This window comes from Marmota flaviventris, assembly GCF_047511675.1.
Source record: "Marmota flaviventris isolate mMarFla1 chromosome 5 unlocalized genomic scaffold, mMarFla1.hap1 SUPER_5_unloc_1, whole genome shotgun sequence".
NCBI lineage: Eukaryota > Metazoa > Chordata > Mammalia > Rodentia > Sciuridae > Marmota > Marmota flaviventris.
The window spans coordinates 1,084,447-1,098,978 of record NW_027287679.1 but is presented as its reverse complement, the minus strand read 5'-3'; the positions used below and the strand labels follow the sequence as shown (position 1 = coordinate 1,098,978).

General features: G+C 35.5%; 1 protein-coding gene across 1 annotated transcript; it reads left to right on the top strand.

Moving 5' to 3' along the window:
* The first annotated feature begins 13,199 nt into the window (after positions 1–13,199).
* Positions 13,200–14,132, top strand: LOC114083335 (olfactory receptor 2L8-like). The gene has a single exon (XM_027924564.3). It carries the CDS (start codon positions 13,200–13,202, stop codon positions 14,130–14,132), a length of 933 nt encoding a protein of 310 aa, XP_027780365.3.
* Positions 14,133–14,532: the final 400 nt, after the last annotated feature.

Below are 14,532 nucleotides of genomic sequence, written 5' to 3'. Positions count from 1 at the left end.
TTGAAATTCAGAGGACAATTAGAAACTATTTTGAAAATCTATAATGCACTAACCTGGAAAATATAGAGAACATTGACAAATTTGTAGGCATATGTGACATACACAAATTAAAGCAGAAAGATACAGAAAACCTAAATAGACAAATATCAAGCAACACAACTGAATTAAAATCAATTCTAACAACAACAACAAAAAATCCTAGTTGAGTTCCATCAAAACTCTAAAGAACAACTAATGTCAACCCAACTCATATTATTTGATGAAAAAGAAAGAGGGGAACACTGATAAATTTATTCTAAGAAATCAGTTTCACCCTGATACTAAAACCAGATAAACACTTATCAAGGAGAAAAACTTCACATTGAAATCTCTGATGAACATAGAAACAAAAAATTTTAAGAAAATATTGGCACACCACCTTAAAAGATGCATAAAGAAAATAGTATAGGGGCTGGGATTCTGGCTCAGTGGTAGAGCACTCACCTAGCATGGGCGGGATCCAGGTTCAATTCTCAGTACCACATAAAAATAAATAAATAAAGGCATTGTGTTGTGTCCGTCTACAAAAAAGATTCTCTCTCTCTCTCTCTCAAAAAAAAAAAAAAAAAAAAAAAAGAAAGAAATGAAATGAAAATAGTACAACACATGATTAAATGAGTTTGAGTCCATGGATACAAGTTTGGTTCAACAAAAGCAAATTTAAAAATACAATTTCCCACACAGAGTGAAGGATAAGAATCATAGGGTTATCTCAATAGATAAAGAAAACGCATTCAGCAAAATCCAGCACCAATTCATGTTAAAAAAAAAATCTCTTGAAACTGGGAAAAGAAAGAATATAATTCAGCCTTATAAAGGCTGCATATGACAAATCCAAGGCCAACATCATATGAATGAAAAAATAAATAAAATCAGTTAAAATACAAGATGGCCACTTACACCACTTCTATTCAGTGTAATTTTTGGAATTCTAGACAGACCAATCAGAGAAAAAAAAGAAATTAAAGGGAAACAAACACAAAAAGACAAAGTCTAATTCTCTCTTTGCTGATGACATAATCTTATAAGATTCGATGATCTCTAAGAGATGACTTCTAGAGCTGATAAATTCAGCATAGTAGCAGGATACACAGTCAATATGTATAAAACAGTAGCTTTTCAAACTCCAATAATGAACCTGCTGATAAAGAAATTAGAAAAAACTGTACTATTCACAATGAATCTTTAATAAGTCTGGGGATTAATCTAACCAAAGATAAGAAAGACCTCAACAATTAAAACTATAGAACACTGGGAAAGACATTGAAGAAGACCTTAGAAGATGCAAAGACATCCCATGTTCTTGAATAGATACAATTAATATTGTCAAAATGGCCATACTACAAAAAGGATTATACAGATTCAATGCAATTCACATCAAAATACCAATGACATTCTTCACACAATAGAAAACCAGCTCTAAAATACATTTGGAAGAGTAAAAATCCTAGAATAGCCAAAGCAATCCTGGCATAGAAAAGTGATTCTGGAGGGCTGGGGTTGTAGCTCAGTGGTAGAGCACTTGCCTTGCATACATGAGGCCCTGGGTTTGGTCCCCAGCACCACATAAAAATAAACAAATAAAAATAAAGATATTGTGTCCATCTACAACTAAAAAAAAATTTAAACAACAAAGAAGAAGAGAAAAGTGATTCTGAAGGCATCAGAATACCAGATCTCAAATTATACTACAAAGCTATAGGAACAGTATGGTGTGGGGAACAACACAGACATGAAGGCCAAATAAATATGATAAAAGACACAGAGACAAAATTATATAGATATGGTCATCTGACACTTGACCAAGATGGCCAAAACATGGTGGAGAAAAGAAAGACTTTTTTAGCAAATGGTGCGGGGAACCCTGGATATACATAGTGTGTGTGTGTGTGTGTGTGTGTGTGTGTGTGTGTGTGTATACTGTCTCTCAAGCTGAAACAAAAATCAATTCAGAGTGCACCAAAGCTCTAGGAATTAGACCAGAAACTTGGCAAATGCTACAAGAAAACATAGGGTCAACACTGCAACATGGTGGCACAGGCACTGATTTTCTTAGGAACCTTAAAGCACAAGACATATGACCAAGAGTCAGTAAGCGAAAGGGTATCAAATTAAAAATCTTCTGAACAGCAAAGGAAACAAATAAGATCATGAAGAAAGAGCCTCAGAATGAAATTCTTTTCCATCTGCTTCTTCAGCCAAGCATTAATATTCAAAATGTATAAAAAAACTCAAAAGTTTAACAGTCTCAAACAAATAACTCAATAAATACATGGATAAAGAACTAAACAGACACTTCTTAAAAGAAGAAATAGAAATGACCCCCAAATATATGCAAAGTACTCAGCATACCAGCAATCAGGAAAATGCAAATCAAAACTACTTTGAGATTTTCATCTCACTCTAGTGAGAATGTCAATCATCAATACTATAATAAACTCTGGGGAGGATGAGGGGACAAAGGTACACTCATATACTGATTGGACTGCAAATTAGTACAGTTACATTGAAAAATTGTACAAAGATTTCTCAAAAGACTACAAATGGAACCACCATATGACCCAGATTTTACTTTAAAGAGTAAAATGAACACTCTATAGTGATACAGGAACATCAATGTTTATAGCCACAGAGTTCACAATGGGCAAGTATGGACACAGCACAGATGCCTGTCAACAGATGAATGGATAAAGAATATATAGCTAAGTAGAATGCCATTTGTTAGCAAAGATCCCTTTGTTGGCAAAGAACTAAAGAACATATGCTAAGTGAAATAAGCCAAACCCAGAAAGTCATGGTTCAAATATTTTCTCTCATATGTGAAGGCAACAGGGAAAGGAAAAGGTTGGCAGAAATCCCATAAAGATAGTAGGGAGATCAATGGAGTAGTGAAAGGGGATAGGGGAAGGGAAGAGAAATGGGAAAAGGGATGAACGGTGGAATTAAATTGACTAAATGATGCTATGCATTGAATGTCACCCTCATGAAAAGGTGAAGCAGAGATCAAAATGTGTACGGAGCAGGGCATGGTGGCCCATGGCTGTAATCCCAGCAGCTCCAGAGGCTGAAGGAGGAGAATCACAAATTCAAAGCCAGCAGCAGCAATGGCTAGGTGCAACTCAGTGAGACCTTGTCTCTAAATAAAATAAAAAATAGGGCTGAGGATGTGGCTTAATGGTTGAGTGTCCCTGAGTTCAACCTCTGAAACAACAACAACAAAAAAGTGTATGGAAACTTAACAGTGTGAGTATAGAAATAAAAGATGGTTAAGTATGTAACTAAAAACCCTGGAGTTCAGTTTACTGAAAGCATTTGGCTGAATTTAGCAATCAATGCTGCTCACTCAACTGACTGTTAAACAGAGAAAAAGAAAACCAAACATAGCCCAAGGATTTCAATAATACATGCTCACACCTTTGTAAGAAATGCAGATGCCCTGAAATCACTATGGGAAAATGTTTTCTTGATCTTCTTCCTGAGAGGTAAGAAAAGTCTCAACTATAGAGAGTCTAAAAGAAAAAAAAAAAAAAACCTCAAATTGAGGGCTGGGTTATGGCTCAATGGTAGAGCACTTGCCTCTTGCATGGGTGAGGCACTGGCTTTGATCCCTGGCACCACATATAAATAAATAAAATAAAGGTCAATTGATATATATATATATATATATATATATATATATATATATATATATATATATATATATATATATATATCCCTCAAGTTGAAGAAAAATCCAGGTGTGTTGTTGTCTGTATAAAGGGGAAATTGCCAGCATAGATCACTGCATGACTGGGGTCATTCTACCTAAGAAGTCAGCAGTGAGGTCAGCTATGCCTGCACAGTGCACCCTGCCACCTGGAATTTCCTGACTAAAGAACATCAGTATTTCTCTTGGTGTCCTTACTTAATAGCTTGGAATTGTACCTAATACCACTTACCAGTGGTGATTGATGATTAAATTATTGTTCTTCAATAACAGAATTTTCAAGTCTAAAAATGGATAGGTAGGTTTTTCAGAAGAATAAAATAATCTCATGAAGCTAGAAAGGAAACTGGTAGATTAGAGAAAGGGGTTCAGGGTTAAAAGGAGAGGAGGGAAAGGGGAGGTTCCAGGGAACAAAACCGACCAAAATATCTTGTTACATTATATCAGTGTATGAAAATGCACCATTACATATAATTATAATGTGTCAGTGAATAAAGCAAATAAACAAAAACTAAAAATATTTTGGATATTTAAGGTACTATATGCAATACAACCTTAATTACTGAATATTTTTGGTGAATATTTTACAATAGTCCATAATAAAAAAAAGTTTTCAATACCAATATAATGAAAAAACTTTAATTATTTAATGGTAATTTTCACAATAAAGGAACCAATTTGAGCATACATAATACCTAATTAGGTAATAAATACAACATATGAGATACTCAAATTTTTACTCATGGTTTTATTAATGTAGGATCATTTTATTGTACTTTTTGCTATTATAAAGCAAATGGAAAATAACTTACTATATTCAGAGACATTATTATATTCAGAGACATTACTATGTGCCATTACTGTGCATATATTGAATAACAACACATGAAATTCAGATTTCAGAAACTACCAGGCATTGAGCAATGCTGTGGCGACACACCACAGCAGCCCTTGACATGCCTTGAAAACCTCTAAGTGCCTTCCTGGAACTCCCTCCTCTACCTGGGCCTGAGGCCCTCTTGTGTCATTACTGATGTGGCCTCTGTTGTCCACATCTCAGGGACGCCCTCATCAAGAGATGCAAATCATTACCCTCAACACACAGGAGGCTGTCCCCTGGCTGCTCCTTAGTCTCCACAGATGTCTCCATGGTGTGAAGAGGAGAGGAGTGATAAAAATATTCATTTCTAAAATATTCAAGCAGTTTACTCAGAAAAATGATTTTGTTGGTGGGTGACTTCAGGGCACACTGCTCAGCAAGGCAGTGAGTGAGTAAGTGTACTGAGGCCATAAAAGGTATGAGCCTATTTATTTGTTATTTTTATGTATTACCTGGGAGAACTTTGCTTCAGAAATGGACTTGAAGTTGACTTTGAGGTCAAGAGCTCTACTTTTAATAGTGCTGTGTAGTGGAAATCCTGGGCATGAAACACAGAAAAGAGAAAGTGATTTTGAGCTAATTGATAAATCCATTGTCAGGAAGGGAAGGGAGGTGAGGTAATGGAAGGAGCAGCCCATGACACCTGGGAGGAAGCTTCTGACGGCAAGTGAAGCTGGAGACTGACTAGGCCCCCAGAGCCCATGTTCACAGTAAGGAGGTGATGTCCCATTTCTCACTTGGATTTTCATTTACTTGGTTTTTGCTTTAAGTTTGTTTGGCTTTTCCACAGTGACAATTGATTACATAACTTTCTTTTTCATCTTATTGCTGTTTTCTGCTCACTAAATTGCCTTCTGTGATTTCACTTTTATCCAATTAAATACCTGGAAACTACCAGTGTTGATTTTATATGAAAATTTAAAGTAACCCTTGTAGTTTCGGCAAATTGACAATGGTTAGAATTACCAGTGCTTGGAAAAACTGACCTGCTCTTTTAAAGTAAAGGACACAATGAAAAAAAAGCAGGTAAATTTGTGATTTGAACATGTGTTAAGGCTATTAAGAGTTTGTCTGTAAAGTGCATCTGTGTTAATTGTGAGTTTTGGTGCTCTCAACTTTTGCAACTTGCTCTTTTAATGTGGATGTGTAACCAATGTGATTCTGCAATTTGTATTTGGGGTAAAAATGGGAGTTCATAACCCACTTGAATCAAATGTATGAAAGATGATATGTCATGAGCTTTGTAATGTTTTGAACAACCAATTAAAAAAAGCAAAAAAAAATACAAAATTTTACAAAATAACAATAATAATATGTACAATAGCAAAAAAGAAAAAAAATTGAGAATCAAATTAGCACAGTTTTCCAAAACAATTTGAAAACTATGACACTCTAGCAGCTGAGTCGATGACAGCATATGGATATATATGATGATAATTATGTTGATATTTGCACAATGTCAGTGATGGAGATTCAAAACTTTTAGCTTCAGGTCCAAGATATTCACATGAATTTTCAAAGAGACAGCTTGTATTAAGTCATCCAACTTCTCTTCCATTTTTGAAGTACAATATCTACTATTACATTTGCCAACCATGTGGATATTTCTTTCAAGAGAAGGGATCGAATTAGATTAAGTTAAAAACTAAAGGCATTTTCCCATGAAGTTGAAAAATGAAGGAAAATAAAACCAACCTCATTGCAAAACAAAATTAAAAGGATATAATCTCAAAATTAGTTTTAATCTATTCATGAAAATAGCTGTCTACCTACTTCCTATTTATCTATTAATGGTGATTCAACATTGTGGAAAATCATGGGGCTATATCACTTGGAAACACAGAAACAAATATTCACTAGGTGTCCTGAACTTTTTTCTCCTCTATAAAATATGATTCTCCAACTTTATACTCTTCTGAACAGCTGAAAATTCATATTATTTAAATCCTCCTTGAGATAAGTTGTTCCTATGTCAGCACACCCTCTCTCCCTTCCTTAGTAGACTCTAATGTGGACATACACAAAGGAAGAAACATCTAACAGAAACCCTACAGGGACACTCTGAGGATAATCTGTGTCCAGAAACCAGGGGACACTTTGTAGTGTTGTCTGTTAGAGATTTCAGGAGAGTCATTGCACAAAGCCATGAACTCTAAATAACTGAGGTGATGCAAAATATTTCTTATACATTTACAGATGCAACTGCAACCAGCTTTCTTAAAAACTGACTGTGGCTCTATGGAATCCATAATCTAAATCTTCCCAGTAAAAGGGACCTGGCTCCTGGTTTACCCTGCAAGGTCAGGACCCTCAGGGTATCTCAGATGAAGAAGAAAAGTGATTCCAATCTCTGCAAAGCATGGTCGAGGGTGTTATAAAGATTCAAGGTATCCATTTGTTTACTTAGATATCAAAGTCTGTCTCTGTCAATTCATTGTATTTAGAAGCTTTAAAAAGTCCAGATAACCTACAAAACTACCTGCACAGCCAACTTAAAAAAGCTTTTTTGGGGGTAAATTCTCATTCTTACCGAACTGATGCAATTAATTAGAACAAACATTATAAAACTAGCCTTATTTTGTAATGAACCATTATTGAGAATAATTTTGACCAAAGGAGAGTATAGAGTCATTATAAAGATCTGCCTGAATGCTGCCTTATCTGGATTCTGCAGGACCCTCCCCCTTGGTCCACAACAGTGTGCCCAGGTCCTGTCTCATGACAAAGAAATCAAAGAATCACTAAGCTCTTTTTACTCAAGAACAAGGCCTTTTCACATTGCTGCAAAAACAACAATGTTTCTAATTTCTCTGCACCTTTGTCAGAATATATTCTCTGCTTGGTTTCTTGATTAACTTTCCTAGTGGATTGAAATTAGTGTCTCTTTGCGTTTTATGTGCATTTCTTTTGTGATTTTAGAGAAAATACTTTTAGTTTTTCTCCATTTGGTATGATGCTGGCTTTGGATTTCTTTACAGTACTGAGGCAAATCCATCTATACCTAGTTTTTCCAGCATTTTTAATATGAATAGGTGTTTATCAAATATATTTTGCATCTATGGAGATGATTGTATGATACTTATTCTTTATTGAATTTAAGTGGTGAATTACATTTATTGGTTTGCTATGTCAAACCAATCTTGCATCCCTGTGATGAAACCCTCTTGATTGTGGTGTATTACCTTTCTAATGTGTGTTTGAATGTTTGCTAATAGTTTATTATGAATTTTTTCATCTCTACTCATAAGAACATTGGTCTGTAATTATCTTTCCTTGATGTGTCTGTCTGGTTTTGGTGTCAGGGTAATATTGGTTTCATGGAAAGTGTTGGAGAGTGTTCCTTTCAATTTCTTGAAGGATTGAGAAAGAATGATGTTAGTTCCTCTGAAAGGTCTGCTAGAACTCAGCTGCAGATGCAATTGTTCCTCAGCTTTTCATTTTCGGAAGGATTATAATTGCTCTTTCAATTTCCTTACTGTTTTTCCTGTGTGTTTATGTTTTCTATATCACTATGGTTTAATTTGGACATATATACATGTCTAGAAATTTGTAAATGTCTTCTATATTTTCCAGTTTAATTAAGTATGAGTTTTCCAAAAAGTTTTTAGTGATCCTCTGGATTTAAGAAGTGTCTGTTCTGAAATCTCTTGTTTAACCTTGTTTTTCCTTACGTGCATCTTCTCTTTCTAGAAGTATATCGATATTAGTAATCTTTCCCAAGAATCAAATTATTACATTGATCCTGTGTATTTTTTTCTGAATTGAATTTTTCCTTCAATATCAATTATTTTCTCTTGTCTACTTATTTTTAATTAGTTTGTTCTTCCTAAGTCCTCAAGATCAAACAATAAGTTTATTTTCTAGGAATGTCTACTCTTTAAATGTAGGCACACAGTGGTATAAATCTTCCACTTAAAACTGCTTTTATACTGTCCCAGAGGTTTTCATGTGTAGTGTATTTCTTCTTGTTTTTTTCTTAGAATTTATTGATTTTTTTCTTCTCTCATTTCTTCTATTATCAATTCTTCATTGACAATAGAATCATTCCTCTCTATGTTTATATGTTTTAAATCATTTTTTAATGTAATTTCTAGTTTCTTTCCATTATGATCTGACAAGAGGTACAGGATTCTATCCTTTTTTTCTATGTTCTAAGACTTACATTGTGACCTAGAATACGGCCTGTTTTGGAAAATATTTCATGAGCTGCTGAGAAAAACACAAATTCATCTGTTATGAGATTAAATATACTGTATATGTGTATTAAGTCCATTTGATTAGTATTATTATATATGTCAGAAATGCCTGTTTGGATGATCTGTCTATTGACTATAAGGGTGTGTTAAAATCATTGTACAGTTGTATTGGGGTTTATCTGTGACAATGTCAAGAACCTGTGTGTGTGCATGTGTGTGTGTGTGTGTGTGTGTGTGTGTGTGTGTAATTATATACACTGATATTTGTGGTACATGTATTTACTATTTTGTATCTTCTTGTTGGATTATTATCTTTACCAGGATATAATGGCTTTCTTTATATCTTCTCATAATTTTTGCTTAAAATCTGCTTTTTCATATATGAGAATAACTACTCCTGCTTGTTGGGGGCTTCATTTGCAGATAATTTTCCTATGCTCTTACCTTCAGCCAATTGTTGTCTTTGCCTGTGAGATTAGTCTTTTGAAAATAGCATATAGTCATATCTTGTTTTTGGATGCACTTTGGTAATCTTTGTCTTGTAATTATGCATTTTAGGCCATTTATATTCAGGATTATTTTGGATATGTTTTTATATTTTCTGACTTTTTCATGTTATGCTTAATTTTATCTTGATTTACATTTAGTTGGTTATTCTAGTGATTGGTGTCTGTTCTGGAGCTTTGGGGTTTGTTTTAGAATCCTCTGTGTAGTTTATCTTTGAGTATTCTTTATAGTGCTGGTTTAGTGATTATGAACTCTTAGTTTATCCTTGTAATGGAAAGTTTTCGTTTCCACATTGATTTTGAAAGAGAGCATTTCTGGATATAGCAATCTTGTCTTTTCTTTTAATGATTGGAATACCTCATTCTAGGATCTCCTTTTTATTTTAGGATCTGACTTGAGAAGTCAGAAGTGAGGCCTATTGATTTTTCTCTAAATGTGTCCTGATGTTTCTCTCTTGCAGCTTTTAATATTCTTTCCTTATTTTCTATGCTAGAACTTTTGATTATGATGTGTCATGAAGAACTTTTTTTCCGATTGGTCTATTTGGTTTCCTGGATAGACCGTGCATGAGGGTGTGTATTTCATTTCTGAAATGGTGACTGTTATGATCTTATTAAAAATACTCTTACTGCCTTTAGAGTGAATATTCATGTTCGCTTCTGTCAAATGACTCTCAGGTTTGGTGTCTTGATGTTTACCCAGACTTCTTTTTTATTTTGATTAGGTTCATTTATTTTTTTTTCCTTTATTGCATACTGAGTATTCTAGTTCATGTAGCCTGTCTTCAAGGCCTGAGGTTCTGTCTTTAAGGGCTGATGTTCTATTTTCTATGCAATCTAATTTGTTAGTGAGGCTTTCAAGTGATTTTTAATTTTATTCATTGTTTCATTTACTGGTATCATTTGTTGATTTTTATCATCTCTATGCTTTATTGAAATGGTGTTTTATCTCCTGTGCTTGTTCTTTTAATTCATAGAACATTTAATAATCAATTTTTATATTATTTCTCTGGATTCAATTCATCTGCAGGATCTTTTGTTAGTGAATTGTGAATTTAGGGATGAAATTTATTTGTCTTTTTTTTTCATATGTTCAAAGGTCTTGGACTTGGGCTTCATCTGAATTTGATTCCCCTTCTTTAATATGGGTGTCCTTTTTGTGTAGTTTTGTTTGTTTGTTTGTTTGTTTCAGAGTTCATCCACATACAAGTAGATGTCCAGGAGTGTGATATGAGATCTTTTAGGGTTGTTCCTCCTTGGCTTGGTTATTGGTTTGTGATTGTAGGCTCCCCAATTCTATGTGTTGAAATAATGTTGAGTCTCATATGTGATTAGATCCTGTATGGGATGAGATCCACTTTTACTTGGCTGAGTTTTGGTACTTTCAGCTGCAGGATCTCTACTCTGTAACATATTCTAATCACTCTCCAGTCCCTGTTGGTGGAAAGTGGAACCAGGAAGAGCGTTAATGTTAGCAACAGATGTACAGCCTCAAGATAAATATCTTTAATACTAATTGCCATTTGTATAGAAATGGTGAGGTTATAACCAAAACAGTACAAAGAAATGAGAAAAGAAGTGATATAAAAAAGCCTTAATGAGGAGTGAGGAGCTTGTTTTTGCTTAGGTGGTCAAAACTGTGCGCAGTTGTAGATTTTTATTTTTTATTGTAGGAAGCCATCCATGAAATGCATGAGGAACTTCTGTCGGTGAGGAAGCCAGGGAGTGTGGGGTCTGGCACTGGGAACTTTCCATGGCTCTCCCACAGCAATAGATTGCCCAATGCCTGTGACCTTCCCCTCCACTCTGCTAGAAGGCTCCTCATAGTAGCTCTGGACATGGGCATAACCTATTGGGAATTGAACTGCCCACCTTTAACTGTTTTTAGAAGAAAAGATTGTGTAGAATCTCTTTGATGTTCCCTGATACAGATAAAGCAGGCACCAGTCTCTGTTTTATCTAGAAGCTCCATCTACCTGATCAGCTTGCCTGTCCTGCCCCTGCTTTGAAATTCCCTTTTTTCTGTGTTTTGTTTCACCTTTCTAATTTTCCTAGGTTTTATTTCTCAGACCTCCCATTCCACCCAAGGGGAACCCCATTCCTACTGCTCACACGGGACATGGGCGAGAATTTATATTAATTTTTGGCTCTGTAAGCCTTAAGTCAAGGTCTAGGCTTTTTAAAATTTAATTATTTTTGTGCTTCTCATTCAGCTAACAGCCTTTGTGTCTGGAAGCCAAAACTAGTTGTAGTAACTGTCACCTCCCTTTCTCCCGGTTCAGGGTGCAATAGACTAGGGGATGTTGAGTAACTGTGTCTCTACTGTAGCAGGCTGTACAGAGTTATGAATCAGAAGTACCAGTAGTTGAGGTTTAGTCTTGCCTGGGTTTGGGTGAGTGTTTGAGATTTAATCCCACCCCACTATGTCTGGGGGGATATTGAACTTTGCTGAACATCTGGATTTGTGGGGCCACTGGTAAAACTAGGGCATAGGAACTAACACTCCACAGATTTTATATTCACTGTTATGAATATAAATTGTTGGGTATGTGCCCTGGAGTGCAGATGCACCCATGTGACTCTTACAGACATCTTCCCAATAGCTCTTAAGGGGCATCAACACAAAGAGTGCACTATTTCCTTGATATCTGGAGCTTCTAATGCTCCACATGGAATTTTCTTATTATCTATTTCAGTCACTCTGTTTCAGACATATTCTTAGGACCTTAACTGGTGACTGCTGATAACTTCTTTTACAAGCTGCATAAAAGTGCTGACAAGTAGTACTTACAGATGTTTCCAAATTTGGCCACCAGTTTCCACACTGGTGATCCTGGTTCCTGGATGAGTATCCACACATGGGTGGAGTGATTTTTAGTTGGTTTTCCTGAACAACTTCCCCACCAACACTGGGACCATTAAGTTAAGCTTCTTCTCTATTCCACATCTCCTCTCAAGGCAATTATTCTAATATTCTTATTTTATCCATCACAATCTCATTTCTTTCTATATTCCATCCCTCCCCTCAGCAGGTGCAACTGCTACCTGCTGCTACTAATCAATTTGATGTATCTCTAGCATATTATTTCTTACATTGTCTTTGAACTGGGGAATCTCTGTGTCATATAGGGTTTCCTTTACACTTCAGTGTATGTTTCAATGAGTTCCCTTAGTCACCCACCTTTCTATGGAGCAATCACCCCACTATCTTGGGCAGGTACAAAGTAAATTCTGGGAAGTGCATCCTTCCTCTAATTTGCAATCTTCCATATAATAATCCAGTCTAGATTTCTGAACAGAAAACCAAATAATAATTATTGATTTAAAAGAAGTTGCTAATGATGTTATTGTACAAATTCTACTCAAGAAGAAACAAAAAATCTTTACAGTGAAAAACAAATATAAAATTTTAGACTTAAGTCTTAAGCAATAAATATGGAAGAAATGAGTCATACTGTGAGGGTTTTAACATGTTTTTATTTATAAACCTACATTTGTGCATTTACATGAATTTTCTATGCCTGTAGTTTGAGTGTACCTTCTGACTTGGATAACTTATAAATTTGTGTGCAACCATAAAGCATACATGCTAAGAAGTTGAAACACAAATATTTTTGTTCAATAAATTTTCAGATTTATCACAAAATATTTTTATCATAAATTTCTGTCTCAGAAAGTACCAATCTCTAAGGAAGAATATTAGATTTTTTTATAAGTAAGGAACACTGGTTCTTTGTTTAAGAGGCATAGATTTTATGAATAAGCCACAGAGTCTAATTACACTAAGGAATTTTTCCAAATAGGCTTCATATAATGTATTTGACCTAACTAATTTTTGTATCTTCCTTTAGGATAAACCATATGAAACCTATATGGAATATTACAATCAAACATCAACTGATTTCATTTTTTTGGGATTGTTCCCATCATCAACAAGTGGCCTTTTCCTCTTCATTTTCATTGCTCTCATCTTCCTAATGGCTCTAATAGGCAACCTGACCATGACCCTTCTCATCCTCCTGGATATCCATCTCCACACACCCATGTATTTCTTGCTTAGTCAGCTCTCCCTCATTGACCTAAGCTACATCTCCACAATTGTTCCTAAGATGGCTTCTGCTTTCCTCTTTGGAAACAAGTCTATCTCATTCATTGGATGTGGGATTCAGAGTTTCTTTTTCCTGACTTTAGCAGGTGCAGAAACACTATTGTTGACATCTATGGCCTATGACCATTATGTGGCAATTTGCTGTCCTCTCCACTATCACATCCGCATGAACAAAAGAATTTGTGTGCTCATGATATTGGGATCTTGGATGATGGGCTCTGTCAACTCCTGTGCACACACCATATATGCTCTCCATATCCCTCACTGCAGATCCAGGATCATCAATCATTTCTTCTGTGATGTCCCTGCCATGTTGACCCTGGCCTGCATGGACACCTGGGTCTATGAGTACACAGTGTTTGTGAGCACTACACTTTTTCTGGTGTTTCCATTCATTGTAATTGTTTGCTCTTATGGTCATATTCTCCTTGCCATCTGCCATATGCACTCGGGGGAGGGGAGGAAGAAAGCCTACTCCACCTGCAGCACCCACCTCACTGTGGTGACCTTCTACTATGCACCTTTTGCTTACACTTACCTACACCCAAGATCCCTCCGCTCTCCAGCAGAGGACAAGGTTCTGGCTGTCTTCTACACCATCCTCACTCCAATGCTCAACCCCATCATCTACAGCCTGAGGAACAAGGACTTGATGGGGGTTTTCAGCAGATTGACTCAAAGAATCTGTTCTGTGTAGTGTAGATAAACTTTCTGCCTCATCCCCCAGGAATTATCTGCAAGTCCTTTCAGTAATGTTGGTAACTGAAAATATAATTTTGTGACTATCATGAAGAGACTACACATAATCTGTAATATAAGAAAACTGCTCATCTCTGTACAAAATTTTTATACTAATGTTTGTAATTTGAAATAAGAACTTTTTATTTTATATTATCCAATTTTACTCTCACTCCATAGAACCATTAGCTCTTAATCATCAGCAGCTAAATCCTGTCTTCTCTATATGCCTAGATATTGTTTACTGATGATCTTCATTTATTTCACTTTAAATATGGATTACTTATTCTCAGTCCCTGTATTAGCCTGTAAAGTTCACCATAAAATTGATGGCATTTGAGACTGGCTACTTGGAATCC